This window comes from Cricetulus griseus, chromosome 4 (assembly GCF_003668045.3).
Source record: "Cricetulus griseus strain 17A/GY chromosome 4, alternate assembly CriGri-PICRH-1.0, whole genome shotgun sequence".
In the NCBI taxonomy this organism is placed as follows: domain Eukaryota; kingdom Metazoa; phylum Chordata; class Mammalia; order Rodentia; family Cricetidae; genus Cricetulus; species Cricetulus griseus.
Window position 1 is genome coordinate 183,067,657 of NC_048597.1, and position 26,828 is coordinate 183,094,484.

The 26,828-nt window shown below is 44.9% G+C and overlaps 1 protein-coding gene across 3 annotated transcripts in view; it reads right to left on the reverse strand.

Moving 5' to 3' along the window:
• Myzap (myocardial zonula adherens protein) overlaps positions 1-26,828 on the reverse strand; it is an 87,959-nt gene that overhangs the window by 48,756 nt on the left and 12,375 nt on the right. For all 3 annotated transcript variants that reach the window (XM_027411212.1, XM_027411215.1, XM_027411214.1), the window contains exons 2-6: positions 26,053-26,139; positions 9,450-9,605; positions 5,389-5,481; positions 4,474-4,587; positions 1,491-1,643 (exon numbers count right to left, since the gene is read on the reverse strand). In XM_027411212.1, coding sequence (XP_027267013.1) covers positions 1,491-1,643; positions 4,474-4,587; positions 5,389-5,481; positions 9,450-9,605; positions 26,053-26,139 — 603 coding nt within the window. The remainder of the gene's footprint in view (positions 1-1,490; positions 1,644-4,473; positions 4,588-5,388; positions 5,482-9,449; positions 9,606-26,052; positions 26,140-26,828) is intronic.

Sequence of the window (26,828 nt, forward strand, 5' to 3'; positions counted from 1 at the left end):
CTCTGTCTGAGGCCTGTTCATGCTGCATTCCAGCTGCACCTTGAGTCCCTGCAACCCCTTTTATTTTTAATTTGAAGGACAAAACAAAAGGAAGAGTGGAGAAAAACTTTTGAGCTCCAGTGGTCAGGAGCAAACTCAGCATCGGTCTCTAAAATAGGCTACTGTAGGCCGGCAGTTAAAAGCACTTTCTGATCTTCCAGAGGACCTGAGTTCCCTTCCCACATCAGATGGCTCACAAATCACCTGTAACTCCAGCTCTGAGGGAATCTGATGCCCTCTTCTGGCCTCTGTAAGCACTGCACTCAGGTACACAAACCCACATACACACAATTAAAAATAATAAAACCAGAAAGAGTTGCCTTATTTGAAGGGAATGCAAAGAAGGGCCCAAGCCTGACCCCAGAGTGGCTGTGAGAGCAGGACCCCAGAGGGGAATGACAGAGTCTGCAGTGTAGCATCGCAAGCACGAGGAAGGACACACCGTCAGATGGTTTTCCTAATTGAATTATTAGCAGCTCCACTCTTCACTAGCATACTCTGGCTTGGGCACTAAGTTATGCATGGTCCACAGAATAGCTTAAGGCTGCACAGAACACAACTTGAAAACCACAGTCTTGGGAGGGGGTGCTCGTGAGGCCACACCCATTCTTAGGCATCTGTAGGCAGTTGATGGCAGCTGAGAGACATTTTTTTCCCCAGTGGTGTAGCCATTGGTAAACTGCTCATGTCATGATCCCATAAATAATTTCTCACACACTATCCTGTTAAGCCTGATTATACTCACATACACAAAAAGACATACAAGCAAAAGCGAGAGTAGCCGGGACAAGGAAGGTGATAAATGAGGAGGGGAGATAAGAGAATAATGAGGGGTGGATATGATCAAACCACACACATACATGTATGAAAATGCCATAAGGAAACCATTATTATGCCATAGGTGCTTTTAAAAACTTAAACCCCCAGGCTTGAGTGAAAACTTTGGGAAGGTCCACTGATGCTTTCAAAGTTCTAGAAGTTCAGCTTGGGCCCACACACAGCCCAGTGGTCAAGAGGGACAGATATTTGGTGTGGTGGTGATGGTGGTGTGTGCGTGCGTGCGTGCGTGCGTGCGTGCGTGCGTGCGTGCGTGCGTGCGTGTGTGTGTGTGTAGGGCAGGGACAGTTCTTGGGACTTCAAAGAACATATACATGGTGAAGGGAGAGCCCTCCAAAGCTTGTGAGTATACACTAGAGCCAGGAAGCATGCCACTGGCCTTCCCAATAATATAACCACAATGTCACACCGGACACTGTGGGCTAGGAAAGGCATACCCCCAATATTTGTGCAGCACCTCAACTCTAGGCAGGGAACTGTGAAAGACACCTCCTTGGCACCTTCAGACCGTGCCTGTGGGTAAGGAAGCCTAATGAGAAAGAGAATGGGGAAAGGGAGGTGAAGAATTAGAGAGGACAGAGAGAGGTCAGTGGGAACAAGGCCAATTGCTTTACCTTCATTTTCAGCAGCTGGTTTTCCATTTGAGCAGCCTCTAACTGCCTCTGCTTCTCCCGAAGCTTATCCATGGATGCTTCATAGGTCTGCTGCAAATGTCTGATTTGATCCTTGATGTTGCTATTTTCCAAAGTCACATCCACAAGGGTTTTCTATTTGGGTGAGAATTAAAAGCCCAGATCTAGTGGTGTGAGGTCACACAGCAGTAACATCCCATTCTGTGTCACGCTATGGCAGCTCCCAGGTGGGGACCAGGGATTCCCACGGTGGCTGAGGCCTGTCCCACTGTGGTTTAGTGGGCCACAGCCTTCCCTACAGTCCCCACCAGCTGTGGACCATTAGACTTGCCACTGGTTAGGATAGGAAGATAGATTAAATGGAATCTTTCTGGGGGGGAAATGCACAAAATACTATCATTTCACATGGGGGGTACGGAGCAGGTGTAAAGTAGTCAACGCAGTCCAATCCCATTCATAAATCCAAACCCATGATAGCTTTCCCTACATAATAGAATTGATATTTATTTCTATTTTGTTGTTTCTCTGTCTTTCCCATATTTCCACAGTGAAATAAAAAAAAAACAAGGTATTTTATAGAATAGAGATAAAGTTCACAGCTTTGCCTAACAGGTGTCAAGAGCCTGCTAAGGGGGGCTAGGGATGTAGTTCAGATGGTGGAGGGTTTAGCTAGTATGCTGGTTGTCAGCTTGACACAGCCAGGGTCATTTGGAAAAGGGGGGTCTTGATTGAGAAAATGCCTCCCCCTAGACCAGCCAGTGGGCAAGCCTGTGGTGAACTTTTCTTGATTGATAATTGATGTGAGGATACACAGGTCACCATGGGCACTGCTGCTCCTGGCCAGGTGGTTCTGGGTTATAGTGAAGTGAAGCAGGCTGAGCCCATTTGAATCACTTTAAAAACTGTCATTGGAGGTAAAAAGTTATCAAAGGAAACACTGAAGCCACTGGAAGATTCCAGGAGCTGCAAAAAGACATCTAGCCTAATGTCCAAGTCCTTCTGGGAGAAAATGGATGCACAAATATTTAGCCTTGACCAGGAGACCAGATTTGCCTAATCCTGTCTCTGCCACTAGCTAGACACTTTATGTCATTGATCTCTGCTGGCCTCAGTTTATCCACAGAAGTCAGGATTTGGAGCCCATCTCCACAGTCTGCCCAGGTCTGCCTTTCTAAGAAATGAAGCCAAGAGTCTGGTCTTTGTCAGTAATGACAAACATGAGTAGAAGGGACACATGGAAGAGTCTGGGACCTTACACAAGTAAGAAGCCAATGAATGACCTTCAGATATGACTGATGGTGTAATCTAGTTGCATGGCTCTGCTGACAGTCCAGGATTCAGAGACTAAGGGCCTTGGGTTAGGAATAACCCTGTTCTAATAAGTGACCCATAAGGTAAATGTCTTGATTGTCAACTAAACAGCACATGAGAAGAATTTGTCTAAAAAATGTATTGTTTTTCTGGGAAGAAAAACCCAGAGACATAGTGTAGACACAAGCAGGTCTAAACTTAGGTTGAGCAAAGCCCTCTCTGGTAGGCTGGGCAGTGAAATGGTTTCCAAGAGGGAAGGAAAGAGGGCCTTGGCAATCCCCCTTCAAGATAGGAGGAAGGGAACAAAGGGCTCCCAAATGAACCAGAGGCTTGGCCTGAGGCCAGAGGGAAGCTGGCATACACAAAAGGGAGCCAGGAAAAGCATGGGACTGCAGCCCAACCAGAAATGGGCATCCCAGACAAACCCAAACACAGCCCCACCCCACCCACTGCTGGAAGCTGGCCAAGCTTTGTTGCCTCTGGGCTCCATCAGCTATGGTTGGTGAATGCTAAGTTCTATGGGAAATGGAAGAGCCCAGTCTGCTGGCCTGTTTGCACATCCACAAAACTATTTACACAGGACCAGAGAGGATTAGAAATGAGTGGGCTGAACGCTTAGGAAGATTTTAAAAGATAAGCCAAGAAAACTTGGAGGATGACAGACGTGATTGTGGAGTTGGAAAGGAAGACCAAGGGCTTACTCTGAACATCTTCAGATGAACTTGCATGCTAGGCAGGAAACATCTCAGTTGGAAGGGTAAAAAATGAAAGCCCTTTAATGTGTAGCTCAGAGCCAATCTCTGGTGGTGGGTCTTAATTAAGAATGTCGGTCTATTAAACTCTTTGCTGGGCTTTGGTGGCGCACGCCTTTAATCCCAACACTTGGAGACAGAGGCAGTTGGATCTACAGTTCAAGGCCAGCCTGGTCTACCGAGCAAGTGCCAGAATAGGCTCCAAAGCCACAGTGAAACCCTGTCTCAAAAAACCAAAACAAAAGAAAAGAAGGAGGAGGAGGAGGAGGAAGGAGAAGGGGAAGGGGAAGGGGAAGGAGAAGGAGAAGGAGAAGGAGAAGAAGAAGAAGAAGAAGAAGAAGAAGAAGAAGAAGAAGAAGAAGAAGAAGAAGAAGAAGAAGAAGAAGAAGAAAGTGTTCATTCTCTGGAACACACATGACTCTTTCCAACATAAAATCATCCTTAAACCTTAAAGAAAAAGTGCTAGGTGCTTCCTGGGAGAGCTAATTCCCATGACAGGCTGCATTTTGTCTTTTCTGTCACCAAGTGGGACTTTCTGAACCACCAGAGCTACAAGAAGAAGGTAGTTGATGTGCTGTGTAAACACAGGGGACCACTTAGGTACCTAGAAAGCAGGAGACATCTCCATCCCAGAACAAAGCAGGAGACATCTCCATCCCAGAACTAAGTCTAAAACTCCATTGACACAGGTGCCAGACAGAGAGAGGCTTAGCACTTCTGTTGGAAGCATTTCCTCTGACTTCTTCCCTACCTTCTAAAACTGTGTTTACCAGGCCTGTGCTTAAAGGACCATAGCTGACCATGGGACATTCTGTGCCTTTTCTGCAAATAGGCCCCACTCCTGTTTAAGCTCACAGCCCTATAAAAAGAAGGTTCCCAGCTAAGGGGAAGCAGATGGTTACCTGCAGGCCAACAGAGTCAGACGCCAATGCTGAGTTCATGGCATTGAAGCTATCCAGGGCTGATGACTGTGCTTGGATGTGACTGTCTAGGTAGTCCTTCTGAGCTTGAGAAACCTGGAGAGAAAAAGACAGTCACCCAAGACCAACCTACACCCCATAGATTCCAGGGATGGGGAAATTTTCTGAGAGCAGGCACATCTGCTTCAGTAATATTTACGGTAAAACTATAGACTACAAACCAATCCCTGCAGCCAGGGAGCTAGCTTAGTCGGTAAAGAGCTGGCTAGGAAAGAGAGTGCATACTTCCTTTATCTTGGTGTGTATTCAATTTGCATTTTTAAACTGTTACAAGTGATGCTAAAAATAATTAGTTCATCCACATGTCATTTTGCACCTGGGGGAGCTTATCTGTAGAATAAATTCTTAGGAATGGAACGTGAGGGCTGGAACTGAGGCTTGGATGATAGAGCATGTACAAGGCCAAGGGTTTGATCCTCATCACCCTATAAACCAGGCATGATGGTTTATAATCTCTTCACAGGGGAGGTGGAAACAATGAGGATTTCAAATTCATTCGAGATTGAGCCCATCCTGGACTACACAAGACTTCATTTTTCAAAAAAGTAAAAAAAAAAAAAAAAAAGAAAAAAAGAAAAAAATTAAAGTGGGCCATTACCGAGAACTGATCTGGGTAGGGGCTGGAGAGGTGGCTCAGCAGTGAAGAGTGTGTACCTTGTACACACAAGGAAGATTATTAGACATTCTCTTTTGGATAATAAAGTTCAATCATGTAAAGTATGACTCCATTCATAAGAAGCATGAGCTATTTAAACATCGCTGGGCATAAGTCCCAAGCCTTGCCACCCTTTCACAGCCACCGAGCCAAGGCATGGATTTCCCGGCAGGTGGACTTACCGACAGGTCCTGGGTGAGCTGGCGAATCTTCTGCCTCATCTCATCATAGTCTCCATACATCCGCTTCCTCACTTTCTCCAAAGTGGCCCTCACCTGCAGCCACAAGAATGTTAGTGAGACATCAAATTACAATAGTTTCATGAAACATACTGGAAACTTTACTAATAAGTGAAAGATCCACCAAAAAAAAAAAAATCTTAAGAATAAGACACGTAGCAAAATTAAGTGACAAGATCACTTTCAACATCTAGTTAGAAACAATGGAAATAATCCAAACAATACTGTGTATTATCAAGGAAGATAAGAACTAATAAACACTAAGTTATCCATGCAATAAACTGAAGGACAAACACCTTGTTAAAACACCCTCAAACACCGTTTGAACAAAGTTTACCCCTTCTAATGACTGTAAACACTTGGCTACAAGAATGAAAACGCTCCAAAGCAAGCAGCAACCTCTAATTCTCTCTCTCTCTCTCTCTCTCTCTCTCTCTCTCTCTCTCTCTCTCTCTTTCTCTTCCTCTCTCTCTTCCTCTCTCTCCCCCCTCTCTCTCTCCTCGTCTCTCTCTCTCTCTCTCTCTCTCTCTCTCTCTCTCTCTCTCTCTCTCTCTCTCTCTCTCTCTCTCTCTCTCTCTGCTCCAAATGCCAAAAAGCAATTAAATGTCTAGAATGCAAGGTGGAAAAACATGAGGACTGAAAGGGCCATAAACTCAATGTTAGTTTCTCAGTAATTACCAACAGAACACACACTGGGTGTAACAAAGAGGAAAGTGGTCCCCAGCTCCTCACTCACACAGGCACTGTGCAAGTCTGGACTGGGGTGACTATCAGAAGATTGTTAAGTGGGAAGCTGATACACAACCCTGTCTCCCCATCTTCTGGTATCCTTAGATGCCTGGTAAAGTTCTCAAGAGTCTCCCAACAGATCAAGAAGTCTGGAGGTGGCTCCCTCAAGGCAAACTCCAGGCTGTTGAGCTTACAAATGGATGGAAGCAGTCTGGTTTGAGTGCAAATGTTTCAGAACAGTGCTGGAAGACTTGATTCTGAAGGTATATTTGTGTAAGAAACACCTTGTTTTGCTTTGGAACTTTTGTTTTCTCTTTCTTGTACTAGGGATTTGAACTCAAGGCCTTAAGCATGCTAGGCAAGAATGCTAACACGAGTTACATTTTGTTTTAGAATGGATAGAATGGAGAGTTGGAAGAGAAGAGGCAAGACCTCAAGCATTCCCCAGATGAGGTGTTTTTAAAGATTTATTTTATTTTTTTAAGTGTGTGTGTGTGTGTGTGTGTGTGTGTGTGTGTGTGTGTGTGTGTTCATGGGCGCCAAGAGAAGCCAGAAGAAGGTGAAGGTCTCTTAGAACTGCCTTTACAGATACATGTGAGCTGCCTGACATGGGTAGGTGCTGGGAATCAAACTTGGGTCCTACTTAATTAGTAGGAACTCTTAACCCCTAAGACATCTCTCCAGCCCCTACCCACATGAGTTCTAATTGTCCACTTTCTTCCCAGTGACCACAAACAACTGGGAAATTAGTCTCAAAGCATGACCCTTCATTCTAGGGAGTAAATAACTCTATCACCCCACGTGGCTCTTGTGCTGTCACCAGAGGTGAATGGCAGACTCTTGAGATGGGTGTTGCTCCTACTGACGAGTGTAGGAAGCCAACAAGGCCAAGGCGTCTCCCATCAGGGAGCAAGGGCAACAAACTCATAAACACACTGAGGAATGAGCAGGCTGGGATGGATCTGATACCAGCCATTGAAGGTGGACCTAGAAATTAACTTTGTATTGCAGATCACAGTGGAGGGTGTGAATTTTGGGTCAGAACCAGTTCTCTGATTTCAGGGCATGCCATTTATAGCTGAGGATTAGCCTGGACCTGCCGTATTTGTCTTGGGCAATTTGGGAGTCTCAGCTCTACTTAGAAGGTTTACCTCTAAAATCTCTACAGCAATCCCAACCGATATGGAGCATGTAAATGAAGACAGTCTAAACAGTTCCTTGAGAAAGTCTGCACTGAAAAAAAAAAGAAAAAACAATCTGGAGGCCAGAGAGATGATTCAGCAGTTAAGAGCATTGGCTGTTCTTCCAGAGGACCTGGGTTCAATTCCCAGCACCCACATCAAAGCTCATACCTGTCTGTAACTCCAGTTCGAGGGCTTCTGACACCCTCCCATTGACATAAATGCAGGCAAAACACTAATGCATATAAAATAAAAATAAGTTATATAAAAAAATAATCTGGGATCCAACATTCCTCACGATTTAAAAAAAACTATCTTTGAGAGGCCAGATAACTGGGTGCTCAAGACTGGTGGTTGTAAAACATTGTGTGTATGTATGTTTGTATGTGTGTGTACTCATGTGCACATGTGCATGTGAGTTTGTATGTGTGGTGTATGTACCTGTTCTTGTGGGTGATGCCTGTATGTGTAAAAGGGTGTGTGTACGTGTGTGTGTGTGTGTGTGTGTACGTGTGTGTGTGTGTGTGTGTATACACGTGTGTGTGTGTGTGTGTGTGTGTGTGTGTGTGTGTGTGTGTGCGCGCGCGTATGGAGGTCAAAAGTTAACATTAGGTATGTTTCTTGGTCATTCTCCACCTTATTTTTTGAGATAGGGTCTCTCACTGAATTTGGAGCTCACATATTCAGCTACAGTGACTGGCCAGTGAGCTCCAAGAATCATCCTGTGTCTGCCCCACCAGCGCTAGAGTTATAGATGCCAGCAACCACACAGTTTTTAACCTGACACTGGGGATCTGAACTCTTGGATCCTCATGCTTATGCAGTAGGCACATTAAGAACTGCACCATCTCCCAGCCCATGTATTTGTTATTAAAAAACAACACTCATGCAATAGTTAAGACAACATGGCTTTGCACAACATCTGCCCCAAGTCAAATGAGCCTCACAAAGCTAGAGGCTTTGACTTCAGGGATGACAGCCCACCTATAGATGAATAAACTGAGGCCTAGAGAGAACAAAAGACCACACTAAGAGGAACCTGGGTCTGATATGGAAGCAAAGCAATGAGCTCACAGGCCCGGGGACTTCTCTAGCCTGTTGCCAACATTTGCTTCCTCTGGCACTGAGCTGTGGGTCTGCGTCTGGAGCCCATAGGCATCATTTCTTCTCTCTTCTAACTAGTCTGCTTTGATCTTAGCAGCATCAGTCAGATTAGTGTGGACAGAGGGGACACTGGGTATCACAAAAAAGAGACAGACAGGAAGCTATCAAAGTATTTGAAGAAAATGATCCAAAATGTTAACCACAGAAGAGACTGAATGGTGAAAGATGGCCAATTTTCTTCTTCTTTGTATGCTTCTCCCAAACTATCTCAGCTTAAAAGATACAAGGCAATACATGAAGTACAAAGAAATTGCATCAATTCACATAGACTGTACCTTGTATATTGTAGTTGACTTCCCAAAATTTATTTCAATCCAAATCATTAGTGTGAACCTGCCAAGTCTGCCTAAGTTCCTTGTCAGTAATTGGTGTGGAATGGGGTATGTGACCATCCCTAGCCAAGCTGCCATGTAAGGGGAAGCCTACTGGGGTCAGGGCAAATACTCCAAACACTGTCATATGTATAGAAGAGACAATCTTGAGGCTGAAGAAAGAAAAAGTCCAAAAACAGAGAACCAGACCCAGAGCCCAGTTGTGCCCTGCTCCAGACTCAACTCCAGGGAAGACACATCTCTTTCTGAGTTGGTTGGTGGCTCTCTTATGAGTATCCAGCAACACCCACATTTAAACAGTTGTCCAAACACTTACATTATGTGTGTCTGGTATCCTATTCCAAACCACCCAAGAGCCTCCAAACACACCCAGCAGCGCCCTGGGTCATGATCATCTGCCAGTAAGTAACAGCCACCCAAGAGAAGCTTGCTGAAGAATTATACCTGTCCCTTTAGCATCACCACACAGAAATGGAGAAACACTTCCATCCCAAGTAAGACTTTCAAAATGCCTACTTACATCCCCATCCACGCTTCCCACCCCACCCACCTAGCTGCTTCAGAGAACAGAAATACAAAACATCCCTGAATGACTCACATCTTTGATGTAGTTCATCTCTTCTTTCAGTTGATTGGTGGACCAGCCATATACAACCATTTCCTTCTGCTGGTTGGGATCCGATCTTCGCACCACACCATAGACAACACCCTGAGGAAGCTTCCTGGTAGGTTCTCCGTTGCTTAGTTCTGGAGGCTAGGAGAAGGCAGGAAATGAGAAAAAGAGTATAAGTCTCATGAAGATAGCAATCATACTGGACACCCATGTATTATTAAGCATGCTGTGCCTGGCCCTGGGTACCTGGGCAGCCGAAGAAGCAAGGGGGCAGCAGGCCAGTTTGGCATCTGCTGATAACACTGTTCCTGGCATGGGCTGGGGCTACCTGCACCCTGGAGAAAGCATTGACTACTCACTTCTTAAATTTTTTATTATTTATTTATTTATTTTGGTTTTTTGAGACAGGGTTTCTTTGTGTAGCTTTGGAGACCAGGCTAGTCTCGAACTCACAGTGATCCGCCCGGCCTCTGCCTCAGTGCTGGGACTAAAGGCATGCACCACCACTGCCCGGCCAACTGCCCACTTCTATCAAGTCCTGGTTCACTGTCCTCACTAGTAAGAGCCTTCATACCATATTTTCCCAAGGGGACATCCATTTCTAATTCTCAGAAAGATGCCAGAGGAATTGTGTCATGAAACCCTACACTGAGGTGACACTGATTTCTGCCTTATACCAGTTCCTCTGATGGCTTTAACTGCCTCACCAACCTCATGGCCTGAAATGCAGAAGTTGAGGTTGACTGTCACCTGGTAGTGAAACTGTTCTATGAGGGCAGGGCTGACCCTGCAGCCAGGCTCTGAAGGAAAGAGGTGGCAATGACACACGACCTGTCATGTCCGTTTATGAAATATTTCTGAAAAGCCAGGCAGAGATGGTGTGACTCCAGCCCCGAAGCATCTTCTCACTCTGCTTAGCTGGTCTTTGACCCTGCAGTTAAATCCTGAATCATCAAAATGCTGCAATCAAAAGGACCACGTCCAAATCCTACACAACTTTGTAGGATGAAGGCTTCAGGAAGCAGGAAAAGAAAAAAACAAAGTGCTTTCTGACCACCAAGAAAATTCCTTGGAATGTTTAGTGTTCGCAGTCACTCACCAACATGGAGTTTTTTCCTGTCTACCTCATAGCTGAGGGCACTGAAGTTCAAAGGGGCTAAATAGCTTGTGTGTGACGGCACATTCACATTTAAGCCAATCCTGTGGGTGTTAAGACAGCCCCTCATACTGAAGGTTTGTTAGATGTGGGGAGACAGAGTAGGGACCTCCTCAAACATGAAAGGGATAAAGATGAGGGAAAGCAAGAAAAAACAGGGGAGAGAGACAGAGACAGAGGAAAGGGACAAGGACTGGTGAAATGGCTCAACCAATAAAGTTCTTGCCACCAAGCTCAATGACCTGAGTTTGATCATCGGGTTCTACATGGTGGAAGGAGAGAACTGACGCCTACACAAGTTGTTTTCTGATCTCCACATGGGCACTGTGGTTCACTAGCAGGCACACAGGCGCCAGCGCACTCAAGCACGCACACGCACGCACACATATACAAACACACACACATACACACAGAGAGAGAGAGGGTGGGGGACACAAAGAATAAAAAATGGTAACAAAGAATATTTTTTTTAAAGAAGAAAAGAGAGAAAGAAAACAAGACCCAGCCTGAGACTTTATAGACAAGTGGCTTCGTCGCAGCTGTCCCTGGAATTGACCCAGGATTTAGTCTACACCACAGAACTATGCCATCAGGCAACTCCCCTCTATCATCTCTTTCTCTTTTGTTTTGGGGACAGGGTCTCACTACATAACCTCAGCTGAACTGGAATTCACTATGTAGAGCAGGCTGAATTCACTGAGATCTACCTGCCTCTGTCTCCCAAGTGCTGGGATTAAGGTATGCACCATCACACTGGATTCTATACCAACTTTTTCAATCACCTTTTTGTAGACTTTTCTCAGGTTTCCAGAAGACTTTTTGAAACACAAAACTGTAAATTGCATTTTAAATTATTTGTCACAAAATAATGACTACCGAGAACATTCAAAGTCTGTAAAATAAAAAAAAGAAAAAGCCTAGAAAGATTCATGACCAATTGTTAATCACTTCTGAGGAGGGAACAGGGAAACAAGTTAAAGATGCTGGACAACAGAAGGGAGACTTTCTTTTTTTTTCTCTTCATCCTCTGCATTATCTGTGAGTACTTTGACCATAAGGACTATTAAAGAAGGGAAGAAACACACCCGATGCTTTTTACTATTCTGTACAAACTTGGGAAGTGATGTGGGGATCTGGGACACCTGGTGTTTGGCTCCTGGTAACAGCTTGAATATGTGTCCCAAGTACCCAGATCCCATGGGTGCCGCTACTACCCTTGAAATTTGTTTGTCAGTTTCAACGACTGGGCTGCTAAATAGTCCATGGTGGAGTGACACACTGACATTCAGATATCCCCAATTTGCTAGGCTCGTAATTAGGAAAAGGAAAAGCTCCAATGAAACTCCCCCCAGACCAGGAAACACAAGCTGTTCTTCCAGCTCTGGACCCCACCCAGTTCCTGAAAAACAGGCTACTGATGACAAAGGACTCGATGAGACACATAGCACAGCAAGGTGCCCAGAGGACTGGTGGCCAGACACAGAGAATCCCACCTGGCAGATGAGGACAATGCCAGGACAGGGTCAGGCCTACAGTCCCAGTGCTGAAGAGTCTGAGGCAGGGGGATTGCCATAAGTTTGAGACTAATTGTGGTTGCATAGTGAGTTCAGGCCTGCTTGGGCTACAGAGTGAGCCACTTTCCCAACAAAGAGAAAGATTTATATGCACTAAAACATACCTAAGATACACTCAGTGGGGGAAAAAACAAAACAAATTTTACACTCTGGTTTTCGTTATGTGTGTGGAAAATTTCTCTGCGGGGCATAGTGGTACACACCTTTAATTCCAGCACTTGGGAGGCAGAGGCAGATAGATCTCTATGAATTCAAGGCCAGCCTGGTCTACAGAGCAAGTTCTAGGACAGCCAAGACTCCACAGACAAACCCTGTCTCAAAAAGCAAAAACAAAAACAAAAACTCAAGAAAGAAAATTTCTACAACGATACAATCCAAACCTTTGGTGACAATCTCCTCAGTGGGAACAGAATGTCATCTTTTCCTCTGCATCCCTTTGTACTATGGCCTGTTGTTGTTGTTGTTGTTGTTGCTGAATCATTTTTATGTAAACTTTTTAAAAGATTTATTTTGGGGGTGGACACAAAGTCCCACCCCTAGCTGGAACTATTAGCATTTGATAACTGCTGAAAGAGTCCGTTTTCTTTAAGGGTGTGACCCCTGCTAGGCTGACCACACTCCAAGGGACAGCCCCACACCCAAGAATATTTGGACAGCACAAACTGGACTGGACATTTTTTTAATAAAGGAGGACATGAAATTCAGTGTACAAAGAAGTGAGGGGTGGGTAGGGAGGAGTTGGGGAAATGATACAATACATTGATGATACATACATGTACGATACAAATACATTGTATCAAATTCTCAAAAAAATAAAATATTAGTTTTAAAGATTTTTAGTTATCTGTATATGTGTGTATCTGTGTAGGGGTACATGTACATGTGAGCACAGGTGTCCACAGAACCCACAGGGTGTCAGATCCCCTGGAGCTAGAATTGCAGGCAGTTGTGAACCACCCAATAAGGATGCTGGGGACTGAACTCAGGTCCTCTGCAAGAGCAGAACACATTCTTAACCATTAAGCCATCTCCCTGGGCCACCTTTATCTCATTTCCCATAGGAAACTAAAAGTAAATATTATTAAAATGTCATCTAAATAAGACTTCCAGAAAAGGTTATGGTCACAGGGCTCTGCTGAGAAGCAGGGCTAGTGGCATGGTGTTCCTTAGGGGAACACTGGACCATGCAGGGAAAGGCTGGAAGGGCATGCACAAAGAAAGAGAAGGAGGAAAATGTTTGCTCCACAGTGATTTTTATTACACTAAAGGAATTTTTTATTTCCTTTAGTCCTCACAAACCTACTGTGTAAATGTCATTGGTTCATCTGGGGTGAACACTCAGGTTCCTCTCTCTGTCTTTCCAAATGTGAACTCCTCCAACCACCCCACCTCTGAGCCAGCAAAAGAAAGCAGGGAATTGGACCTCACATGGCTATGTGGCATTCCAGAGTTTAAAGGGGAAGGGAAGCCGGGAGCCCAGGCCTCAAGTGCCAGAACCATTTGGAAGAGGAAGGTCAGAGATAGGGGCTCCTCCGCCTCACCTCCGTCCACCATCATGCTCCTCTAACCCCATTCTCCTACCAACTCCTTTTCCTCAAGCCACTCTCAAGGTGTTTCCCTCTGCCACACTGCGAGGCTGAGATGTCCCTTCTTCCAGAGTGACTTCCTTCACCCTTCCGAAGTTAGGCTCCTCATGCCCATTCTCTCCATGACCACAGCCATGCCTGAGTGACTGTGGGTGTCCTTAGGATCAGAGGCCTGCTCTCCGGAAGCCATTAGTCCCAAGACATCTAGGCCTCATCTGTCTTCTTTCCCACACTAACTGCAGCAGCCAGCAGTGATAGGCACACTGTGACTCTCAGCAAATATTTACTGAATGAATAGAAGCTTTAGAAGCTAGAAGAGGCTCTGGGGAATCACCCTGAACATGCAAATACAGTCCAGTTGAAGGAAATGCCCTTTGTCCCTCTTAGAACAGGGACAGACAGCAGCCCAGAGCTTCAGCCACAACATGAAACCCTGAAAAGTCCCAAGACATCATGTTTAGAAAATACCAACATGCTTGAGGTCAAATGCTAGAGAACACAGAAAAAAATGTAAGTGCTAACACATTTGCAAATGTTTCAAGGTCATTTCTTTTCTCCTTTTAAAATATTCCTATATGAATATTACTTTTAGGCATAATGAAAATTATTGTGGTAATACTAAAAGGTAGTGTTTACCTTTGAGAGATGCCTACTGAAATATTTATGACATATTTGTTTATTGATGCAGGTGAAGGAAGTGGACAGGACATAGACGAGGCAGATTGACCATGGGTTGGGGGCTACTGTGCTGAGTTGGGGGCTAGTAGCTTATTCCACATTTCAGCTTCCTTTGGTATAAGTTTCTAACTCTCAACAGTTCAAAGTTTTTTAAAGCTTTAGAATGCTGCTTTATATCTGAAAAAAAACCAAACAAACAAGTTTTAAATTATATATAGAGGGTGGCAAGATGGCTCAGCTGGGAAAGGTGCTACCTAGCCTGAAACCCCCAAGTTCCATCCCTGGAATCGACACGGCAGAAGGAAAAACTGACTCCTACAACTTGTCCTCTGACCTGACAGACAGACAGGCAGTAAAATAGATGTAGAAAACAAAACCATGTCTAAAATATGTTTGGGGCTGGAGAGATGGCTCAGTGGCACATGCTACTCTCTTAGTGGACCCTAGTTTGGTTACCAGCACCCACCCATGTTGGGCAGCTCTCACAACCACCTGTAACTCCAGCTCCGGGGAATTTGATGCCTTCTTTTGATTCCAAGAGCACCTGCATTCACATGAACACACACACACAACACACACCACACACACACACACACACGCACGCACGCACGCACGCACGCACGCAAGCACGCACGCACGCAAGCACGCACGCACGCAAGCACGCACGCACGCACTTGCACATGCACACATGCACGCACACATGCACACACACACTTAAAAATAATAAATAAACCTTTAAAAAATACGTATGTATCAGACCTATTATGAATGTGTTGGCTCTAAAACAATGCCAGGAAAAAGCTTCTTGAAAATTACAGCCCTGTAAGTGTCCAGATGAAAAGAAAGTTTCTACCACAGAAGGAAGCAGAGACACTTCACAAAGTTGGCATTCCACAAACCCCACATAAAATGCATCAGGACTAAGAGCAGGTGCACACAGTATCATACACAAACAGGCTGCCATCAGTGATTTCCCATGAGCACTCACAGCTCAGAATTTACCTCAGGCTCCAGCTACAGCTGTTTTCCCTGGGCTGGAGAAGGGTGAGAAGCCACAAAAAGTAACCCAGCCTACAACTCTAGAAGATGCCCTAAGGGATTCACTGGTGGGTGGATGAGAGAGGCTAGTGAGGAGGGCCTAGGGTTTTCACCTCTTAAATGCATGATCTGACAACACAACAAACTCCGCTAAGGCAGGGACTGTGTCTGTTATTCTCACTGCTGTATCTTAATACCCAGCACAGACATTCAATAAACATGGGTAGGATTGCATGTGTGTACATATGTGTGTTCATGTGTTGGCAGGTGTGCATGTGGGTACATGTCTGTATGCATATTGTGTACACGTGTGTATGTGTGTGCACATGTAGAGGCCAGAGGTTACCTCAGGTGTCAACCTTAGGAATACTGATCACCTCTTTTGAGACAGTGCTCTGACACTGTTTTGTAGGAGTGTATCAGTGTATCAGAGTACCACAGCTGAAGAAATTTCAGAGAGGGGCAAACTCTCTTGTGTTCTAGAAAAGGAAACTGGGTCCCCTTGAGAGGGCTTGAGACAGGAGCTTTGCAGAGGTTTGTGAAGGATCCGGGACCAGAACCTCAGGCCTCTTCATTGAGAGGCAGAGACAGCCCCTGCACACTGTCACAGAGGCAGCCCAGCCCCAGCTGCAGCCAATGATTCATGGCAGTACACCCGCTCACCTGGCAACAGCCAGGATGTTGTATAAACAGCTCTCCAAGGACAAGAACCAGCAGGCTTGTTCATCTAAGCTTTTAAAGGAAAGGGGCTATAAAACCCGCCAGTGGGGGTTTCCTTCTCTGACACACTGCTGGCTCCAGGAGTCCTGGACTCTGCACCTTGACATTGTTTTGTAGGACATGCACACAGCCAGTCTCCCTCACTTAGCTTCTCGGAGTCTCGAAATAGAGTAATTAAGGTCACTGAAGGACACATAATGTCCTTCCTGCTGTGTGTTAGCTTCTCATTGTAGAGTCTCTTCTAGCTATGTACTAATAAACACATAATGAAGATCTCTATCATGATGATCATAGAACCAGCTCCAACCAGATCCAAGACTATGCAGACACATTCCGGTTCAGTGTGATGCATCTGTCATAGCTCGTAGTTCTCCTCTCTCTCTCTCTCTCTCTCTCTCTCTCTCTCTCTCTCTCTCTCTCTCTCTCTCACACACACACACACACACACACACACACTCTCCCTCCCCCACCTCTCCTCCTCCTTTCTTTCCCTCTCTTTTTCTCTCCCTCCCTGTGTGTGTTTACTCACAGGATTACAGGGTATACAGATTTGGGCAAGAATATAGATACAGACCTTCAGAGAGTTATGGAGTTCTTTGAAGATGACAGATGACGGTAGCTAATTTTGAAATGACCTACTATCAGTTTTATTCCTAAACCTTAACCATCTTTATAGGCATTCCACATTTACCAGTTCTTCTACGTGCAGCCTGTGATGATAAGAAATCATCATTCCTTCTTCCATGTTATGATGTTTAACATATAAATAAAAGGCTAGGGCCGGTGACACACACCTGTAATCCCAGATCTTGGGAGACAGAGGCAAGAAGATCAGGAGTTCAAGGCCAACCTCAGCTACATGAGACAAACAAGCAAACAAAAAAAGTAAAAAGAAAATAAAAGGCTAATTCATCTGAGTTGCTCATACAATTTAAAGAACTGTGTCACTCCCCAGTTTAAAAAAAAAAATGTTGGATTCTTTACTGCTAGTAGTAGAGGCCGGGTCAACTTAAAATGGGGTTGTTAAGAGTGAGCCCTACTCCGTGATCAACAGCATCCTTACAAAAAGGGGGAAATCGCACAGATATGCACACAGTGGGAGCTCCATCTGTGGCGACTGCAACTGGACAGCAACAAGACAAGGACTGCCAAGAGCCACCAGACTCTGGATGAGTTAAAGAAGGATTCTGCCTCACTGCCCCCACAGGTAATGTGGCCCTGCCTGCATCCCAGGCTTCTAGTCCTCAGAACTATGCAACAATTAAGTTCTGTTGTTCAGCCCATGTAGTGCCTACAGTGCTGTTATGGCGACTTCTGAAACTGATATGAAACACCTACTGTGTGCACAGAGCAAGGCTCTGTAGAGAAAGAATAGTCAATGCTTTTGTGCTCTTGTGCGTTTCTATGCTAACTCAATGTTATTTTCACATTCAAATGAAAATGTTTAGGTGGGTGGAGCCCATGAGAGCTATCTGGTAGGACCCACCAGTGATGCTGCAAGGGAGCAGAATTGCAATGGCAACACACAGGCTCAGAAGGAGAGAAAGAATCACTATCTTCTGCCCTCACAGATCATACCAGGCCTCTCTAGTCCACCTCACAGGCCAGATGCTGAGGAGGACACTACATCAACTCATTTACTCTTTTAAGAATGTATTTCAATTATGCTCATGTCTGGGTGTAGGTATGGACATGAACACCCAAGGAGGCCAGAGGTATTGGACACCCCTGGGCTAGAATTACAGGCAGTTGTGAGCTGTCTGTTTCAGGTGCTGGGAACTGAACTCGGGTCCTCTGCAAGAAAAGTTTGTGCTCTTAACCACTGAGCTATCTCTCTAGCCCCTGGCTCATTTACTCTACAGTAAGGCTGGGGCTGAATATCTCGGTAGCTATTTGAGGAAGAAGGTGCTAGGAAAAAAAAAAAAAAACTGATCTCAGCATCTAAAAGAGAAGGGATTGTGCTCTGGGGGAAATGAGGAGAGAGGTACAGAGGGGACCAGCTTAAGATAGGGATGGTTCCATCCCAAGGAAGGACAGGGACCTCTCCCCATCTCCCCAACTTCTCCACTAACAATCCTATCAAGTCTATTCCCTGTAACATCCCCAGATCCATGCCCAAGACTGACCCTACCAGGTTCCCTGGAAGTGCATGAGCCAGCCTGGCTCTAGGGGAAATACACTCAGTGAGTGAGCCTAAAAAAAGGACCCCTTTTCTCACCAAGGATCAGGGTACCAGAATGTCAGGTGCAGAGGGCCACAGCCAGAATGTCTTCTAAATGCGTGTGTCCATGTCCCATTCAAAGTTCCAATGTTGCCTAAAACTTCTTAAGATGTGGAAATAGCAGTAATATACACCAATAAACTATCATTGCTCTGGTGGGTAAAAAAAGAATCACAAGCCAGCATGGCCTCCATCAGGATAGGATGCAGAAACCACAGCTGGTGAGGCCATCTCCAAGCCAGGTAAGAGTGAGTTCTCTAGGGCTGGGTCTTTGTAGAGCAGGGAAGTAAGGGCAGGTAGGTCTTTGTAGAGAGGGAAGGTGGGGGTCAGCAGGTCTTTGAAGGGAATGTGGACCAGGTGATGGTAGAATGATGCTCAGATTTATAGAAAGTGGAATGACACCAGCAAGGATGCAGAAGGCATAGCCCAAGAGGAAGAAGAGAGACAAGACAGTGCTTCATGGATGGGAATGACTCCAAGACAGATAAAGAGAGAGATGCTGAGGCCAAAGCTAAGACCATTGGTTTTGACCTTCAAAATGCAAAGGTGGTATTCAGTCAGTCTACCTTATAGGCCAGACATTGAGGTGGGTACCTTTCCCTTTCCCATACTAGTTTAATTTCTTAAATGTTCATATGCATATACAGGTGACGGCGGGGGGGGGGGGAGGAGAAGGGCTGGTGCTCATGTGTGCAGAAGCCAAAGAATGACCTTATGTGTCACCCTCAAGAACACTGTCTACTACCTTTGAGAAGTTTTCTCATTGACCTGGAGCTCACCAATTATGCTGGGCTAGCTGGCCAGCAAGCTCCAGGCACCCACCTGCCTCTGTCTCCCCAGTGCTATAATTACAAGTGCACAGCTCCATGCATAGAACTTCTAATTGAGTCCTAAATTTTAAACTCAGGTCCTTATGTGTTGATGTAAGAGCTTTGCAAACTGAGCCATCTCCCCAGACATGTTTAACTCATTTGCTCTTTGCAGCTGGGCATCACTATGCCTGCTTACAGAAGGAAATAGTGTGTGTTTTCCAGAACTGGTGGCCAGCAGAACATAGTCTCAGACAGCAAAAATAAATAAATAAATAAAAAATAAAAATAAAAAATAAAAAACCTCTCAGGAGAAAGACTAAGAGGAGCATGCAGTCGAGCATCTGCTTTAGAGTTAGGAAGTACCCACACCCACAATACACCCCAGGATCCCATGACTCTAGGAAAATTTCTGACTATTGAACTTGCTTTGAGCAACCTCCCAGCACATCTCTGAGCAACAGGGCAAAATGTGCCTTCTTCAACACATCTGAGCTGTGGGGAATTCCTCTCTAGGAAGAAGGCAGTGGGTCTATGTATAGCCAGATGCCCACTGGTGGCATCTGCTATGACAGTGTCAGTGACTAAGGCCCAGCTGCCCTCAGCCAACTGCAGCTCTAATGCCCTGGAAACCCTCTGGGAAATTTCACCTCATTAGAAGTCAATCAGGCCATCTGACATCTTCAGACTTCCATGTCCTATCCAGCCTGGCTTAGGAAAACCATGGATTCTCCTTCAAAGGAACCAAAGTCATTTAGCCTGGGAAGATCATCCAGAATGTTGAGTACCTTGCAATTCTGTGGCTCTCAGGGAGGGGCAGACACATTGCAACCACATCAGAAGTGGCTCCTCCAAGGAACCCTTGTTGGTATGTGAACCCTGCTCCCAGTGAGTCAAGCCCAGGAATCCAGCCAGGACATGGTGTCAAAGTCACTGTCTCCCCAGTGACCACTGGAACATCTGAGTGCTGCCACCACCCAAGAGCTTTGGTCCTGGGGAAACATCCAGCCTCACCCTCCCCTCTACCCCAGTTCTCCTGCAGTGAGTCACCAGATTGCTACAGATGGGCACTTCAGATCTCACGCCTGGTGCCCCAGTGCCAGTGGCATCAAGGTGCACGGGTCCCCAGCTCCCTGGAGCCTGGTGGCTCCTAAATACCTGCAGTGGGCTATTTGAGAGTATAAGGAGAAAGAAAGGAGTCCCTGCTTTTGCTATAGATATATATATGAAGGCTCTCTCTCTCTCTCTCTCTCTCTCTCTCTCTCTCTCTCTCTGTGTGTGTGTGTGTGTGTGTGTGTGTGTCTTTGTGTGTGTGTTGATTTAAAGAAGAAATTAGGAAGGTTGGAAATGATATTCTTGGAAAGGTTAATGTTGAGGTTTTTAGACCATTTCTTCTAAACTTTCACCTACATGACCCATTTGTCAAGTGAGCCATTCCTTGCTCCTAAAAATTAAGAGTTGTAAAAGTTAGTACTCTTCTAATCTTTTCAATGATGTCACAGAAGAGTAGCCACTTCACCTTGGGGAATTTGAGGACTTATCTCCCAGGGAAAAAAGGCAAATAGATCCAAAAGCCTATACTTAGACTCAGGGTGGATGACAGAACTTAGTTTGGAAACTAGATTTATATTTCATTCTGATTACTAAGGCAGTTGGAAATCACACCATTGAAAGAGTGACATGCTCTTTCCTGGTTCAACAACTTACATCATTTTTATGTGGCTTAATTCTGAAGCAGGATCATTCCTTTGTATGCCTTCAAACTTTGCTGACGAAATCTTCCAGCCCTGTTTCTTAAAGTCTAGAGCTCTTCTGTGGTTTCTCAATGGTAAAGGATCTGGCTTCTTTTTGTCATTTATCTTTTCCTTTAAATCTTTATTTATTGTATATGTATGTATCTATGTGTGTATGTGTGGGTTTGTGTACATTCCATGCTGTACATGTAGAAGAAAAAGGACAACTTGGGGGAATCAGATCTCTCTCTCTACCATGTATGTCCCAGGGACCAAACTCAGGTTGTCACGCTTAGTGGCAGATGTCTTTGCCAGCTGAGCCATCTCACCAATCCCCTCTATTCCCTACCTCCATGTGCCTCTTTTAAAAGCGAGCTTTCTGCTGACTGTTCTGAGTACAGATGTCAGTTTCATCTAAGTGTAATCATTATGGAGTTGGAATTATCATGGTGAAATACAGAATGGATATATTATGTTACGGACTTTTTCTCTTTGATTATTGTGCAAGTTATATCAATATGCACATGATCTCAGATAAAATGACACTATCAATATGTCCTTAGCAATTTGCATAAAGCTATTTGTAATTTTCATGTTAACTTTTGACACTTTTTTCTCTCCAATAAACAAAAGTAGTGCCTGATGTTTAGTTACAGTAAAAGAAAAAAAGTCATTGCCTTGACTAATTTGGAAAGCACTCTTTAAGGCAAAAAGTTGGGCATACAACTTGACTACAAACTTCATGGCTAAGCACTCAAACTCTTTCCCTGGGATTGTTTGGTTCTTCTATGAGAACACCTCCTCCCATCATCTTCCCCTACTGCAGCTCCCAGAAACATCTCATTCCCTGTAACCCTACCGTGCACTTGGACACAGCCACCATAGCCCTGGTCCCAACACCCACTCTAGAATAGACTGTTTTCTCAAGCTTTCCCAGATGCTATCATCTCTAAAAGGGACAGAAAGGGTGAGGACAAAAAAGGGTTGAAGGGATGCCCTCAACAAGAGCACCCCACTTAATCCAGTAATCACGAGTCCAGTAGCTGATGCCGCCCCGCGCCATCCTTGTTATGAGCTTTAGCTCTGTGATGGTGAACACTGATCGTCAACTTGTCAGGATCTAAGATCACCTATGTGTCAAGGAGTAGGTACATCTGTGAGGGAGTTTCTAGATTGGGTAAACTGAGGTAGGAATTCCCATCCTGACTGTGTGTGGCACTGTCCTGCGGGCTAAATTAAAAGGGGAAAGCAAGGTGAGTACCACTTCCTTCTCTTTCTGCTTCCTGACTGCAATGAGCTGTGACCAGGCGCCTCAGGTCCCTGTCACCATGGCTTCCACCCCATAATGGGCTGTACCCTTAAACCATTACCCCAAAGTAAACGCTTCCTTCCTCAAGTTGTTTTTGTTACAGTTTGCCACAGTAATGAAAGAAACAATGAACACAGCTACCAAGCATTTCCTTTGCTTAATGTTCATAGCTATGGGAAAGCCAAAAGAACTCTTCAGTCACAATTCACATGCATAAAAATGAAATCCATTCAATAGCTAACATAGAGCTCATATTCCAGATTCAATGAGTGTATCAACATGGTCTGTTATAATTTCTTTTCTTTCTTTTTTCCGTTTTTGTTGTTGTTGTTGTTGTTGTTTTTGTTTTTTTCAGCTTTTTTGTTTTTGTTTTTGTTTGTTCTGTTTTTTTTGAGACAGGGTTTCTCTGTAGCTTTAGAGCCTGTCCTGGAACTCACTTTGTAAACCAGGCTGCCCTCAAATTTACAGTGTTCCACCTGCCTCTGCCTCCTGAGTGCTGGGATCAAAGGCATGCGTCACCACACCTGGCTCTGTTACAATTTCTTTGGTCCAAGATCTAACCAAGTCCACCCTGTCTAACTTACCTATAATAGAAGCTCACCTTGTTTTTAATACCATCAAATTCACATTGAGGGATCCAGGCCAATTGTTCTGTAGAATTGTCCTCCATTTTGGACCTTTCTGTTTCCTTATTATTAATTCAGTTACACAATTCAGCCTGAAGATTACCCAGGTCTTGTGTGTGCTTCTTAATCACATCACTTCCAGAAGTCCCCTAACAGAAGACTGTCATCTGCTGGTAATGCTGGGTTGGGTTACCAGGTTGAAATTTTACTCTACTTTAAGGTTCACTGTTCCTTTACATGCTATACTTTAAGACCATGTGAATATCCTATTCAGTGACAATGTTTAAATAACTAGTTTCTTAACCATTGATAAGCCTATCTGGAAATTCCAAAACAGATTTTCTAAAATAGTTAATGTTCTAGAACAAGCTCCCCTTCCCTCTCAGGTTACCACTAGTGATGTGCACTTTTTATTATTATTCAATATATCTTAATCCATTGTAGGTTGAGTGTCCTTTATCTCAAAAATGCTTAGCCCCAGAAGAGCTTCAGATGTTGGAGTTGTTTATGGTTGTTTGGGGATATATGTACAAATTTTACCAGTTAGACATGTCTATCCACTAAAATTCAAAATCCAAAATGTTCCAAAATCCAACCCTTTCCGAGGCTCATAGTTGGGGCTATTTAGCTGACATACATCTTCAGTGCCAGCACTCAGGAGACAGAGGCAGGTGGCTTTCTGTGAGTTCAAGTCCAGCCTGGGCTACAGAGTGAGTTTCAGGACAGTTGGGACTGTTACACAGAGAAACCCTGTCTCAAAATAAATAAATAAATAAATAAATAAATAAATAAATAAATAAATAGAGCTATTTAACTGTACTGATCTTAATCATTGTGGTGTTCAAGCTAAGTCCAATTTAGCCAGAAAGAGCTGTCAGGGCTGGAGAGATGGCCCCGTGGTTAAGAGCAACTTCTGCTCTTCCAGAGGAGTAAGGTTAGATTCCCAACATCCATGTAACAGTTCACAACCATTTGTAACTCCAGTTCCAGGGATCTGATGCCCTCTTCTGACCTCCATGGACATTAAATGCATGTGGTACACAGATACACACACAGGCAAAACACATATACACATAAAGTGAAAGTAAATCTTTAATAAAAAATAAAATAAAATCATCTCCTTGGGCCTTGGCTAGGACCTCACTGGTGCTGCTTGAATTCCCAGAACCAGGTCTACCTTGTGCTTCCCACCTCCTGGAACCAGCATTCTTCCCAGTGCTGTTGGTGAGATACTTCCTCCCCCTTTGAAGCAGGTCAGAGGTTACATCCTCTCATGGCTCTCTGGCCAGAACTTCACCTTCCTCCTCACTATTTCCTCTGACCATCATTTGCTGTTTGCATCATCACTGGTCACTTGTTGACTTTGGTAGAAAGTGAAGAAGAGGGAGCTGGGAGGATGGCTCAGTTAGCAAAGGGCTTGCTCTACAATCATGAGGACCTCAGTTGGGATCAGCATTCACATTAAGAAACAAAACGGGGGTGAATGGGTGAAGAGCAGCAAATCCCTGGAGCTCCACAGCAAATTGGTAAGCTTTGCATCCAGACAGACCCCATCTCAAGAAATAAGAGCAGGCACAGTAGTGCATGTCTGTAATCCCAATCCTCAGGAGCCAGAGGCAGGCAGATCTCTTTGAGTTTGAGGCCAGGATGTTCTACACTGAGTTCCAGGACAGTCAGAAATACCTAGAGAGACCCTATCTGAAAAAGGAAAAAATATGCTAAGGAAATGGCTCCGTGGTATAAGAGCACTTGTTGTTTTTGCAGAGGACCAGATGCAGTTCCCAGCACCCACATGGGGGCTCACAACCATCCATAACTTCAGTTCCAAAGGATCTAACATCCTCTTCTGACTTCTGAGGGCATCACGCACATGCGTTGCCCATACATACACGCAGACAAAACACTCATACATGTAAAACACTCATGCCCGTAAAATAAAATTTGAAAATTTTGAAAGAGAGAGAGAGAGAGAGAGAGAGAGAGAGAGAGAGAGAGAGAAGAAATAAGGTGGAAAGCAACTGAGGAAAATACCCAATGTCTGTCTCTGGCCTCCACTGGCTCATGTAGACATACATGACCACACATGCACACACACACAGTTGGGAGAAGAGTGCCACGGGACAGGAGAGACAGATACAATACTCTCCCCAGTCTACAGGAAGCTTCCTTGTTTATGGTTCATTGTAATATTGGTTAACTCAGAAGTGGAGCTAGAATGTCAAGAAGTCTCATGATTCTACCCATGAAATGTATAACCTATTATTTCACCCTTTGTGCATGTAAAATACCCACCATAAGAAGGACTGCTGAGTGTCTGGCATGCCTATCCCTTTCTCTCCAGAAAGTACATCATTGTTTTGCTTGCTTTCATTCTCAGCCCACTAGAATATAACCTCCACGAGTGACAGCCATGCCTTGTTAATGGCTATGTTTACCACTGAAGTCCTAGTGGGTGAAATTTAGCAGGTGCGAGTCATGGCTTAGGAATGAGAAAATGGAACACAGGTGGAGAGGTAAGCAGGCCCTCCCATTTATTTGTTAGGCCTACACTTCTGCCACCTGCCAGTCACTTAGCGCCATCTCTATGTTCCCAGATAGGAACACATGGGACATGACAGCACCATTGTTTATTTATATACCTGTCCCACCTGAAAAACTGCAAGTCCCTCTAATGCAAGGTCATGGTTATCTGTACCGTGCCAGCATCACTTCAAAAATGACACAGAAATGTTTGTAGATTTCCTCTTGTATCCAGACAAGAGCATGCTCAGTAGCCTGCTGGGCTCTTCCTGCCAGCTGAAGCCAGGCCTCTAGCCTGTTGCTCCAGTCCCAGAAACTCACAAAAGGCCCTTTGACTCTACCGCACAGGTCATTCCAGGAAAAAACACCTTCTCAGCCACAGCACCTGTCACTAAGTCCAGTGTTCCCATAGCTGGAGGCTCTTCAGAGCCACAATGTTCCCCAGGAAACAAGGGCTGGGCACAAGACTGCAGAGGCAGCTGGGAGAGCTATATGGAAGGCTGGGGCCTTTTCTTCAGCAGTGACCAACGCATAACTTGGAGAGCAGCCTGGGTGAGGGATGGAAAACACATTAACACAGAAGACCAGCCACAGGCCCTGGCCTCCCAGAAGGCTCACCTGATCTTTCCTCTCAATCTTCTTTTCTGTTTGCTGGGGCACTGGACTCTCAGGAGGCACGGTCAGCCGTAGTCTGCAGACATTTGCCTAAAAGAGGTGGAGGACAGTCCAATTAGGATGAGTGTTGAGGCAGAAGGAGCCAGGGGCCCCGGGCTTTCTCTCTGCCTATCCACACTAATGGGCTCATCATACCACACTGATCATACTGGAAGGAGGCTAAGAATGAGACCAGCATGGCCTAGCACAGGTGCCCACCAATACCATCTACCAGCAGCCTGCTGCCCAAACGAGGAGATGTTAAATACCTTCAGAGGTCTCAGACTTTTTTTTCCCCACGTCAGGGTTTCTCTGTGTAGCTTTGTAGACCAGGCTGGCCTCAAACTCACAGAGATCCGTCTGCCTCTGCCACCCAAGTGCTGGGATTAAAGGCATGGGCCACCACCAACTGGCAGGTTTCAAACATTTTTAAATGGCTCAAGTTTCATAACAATATGCCTAAAATGAGATCATTTCACTGACAAAGGCCAAATTTCCACTAGAGAGATAGAAGCCAAATTACATAATATAGTCACCTCTTGTCTGAAGTCTAAGATTTCCAGTGATGGGGTAGGAGGTATGTTCTATTTTTCTAGCCTGTGTGTTTTAACTTTCTACAACAAACTTGGAAATGTTAAAGACAAGGCTTTTATTTTATATGTTGGGTGTGCATGCCACAGCATGCAGGTGGCAGGGCAAAGGGCAACTCTGTGGGAATCAGTGTTCTCCTTTCACCTTTA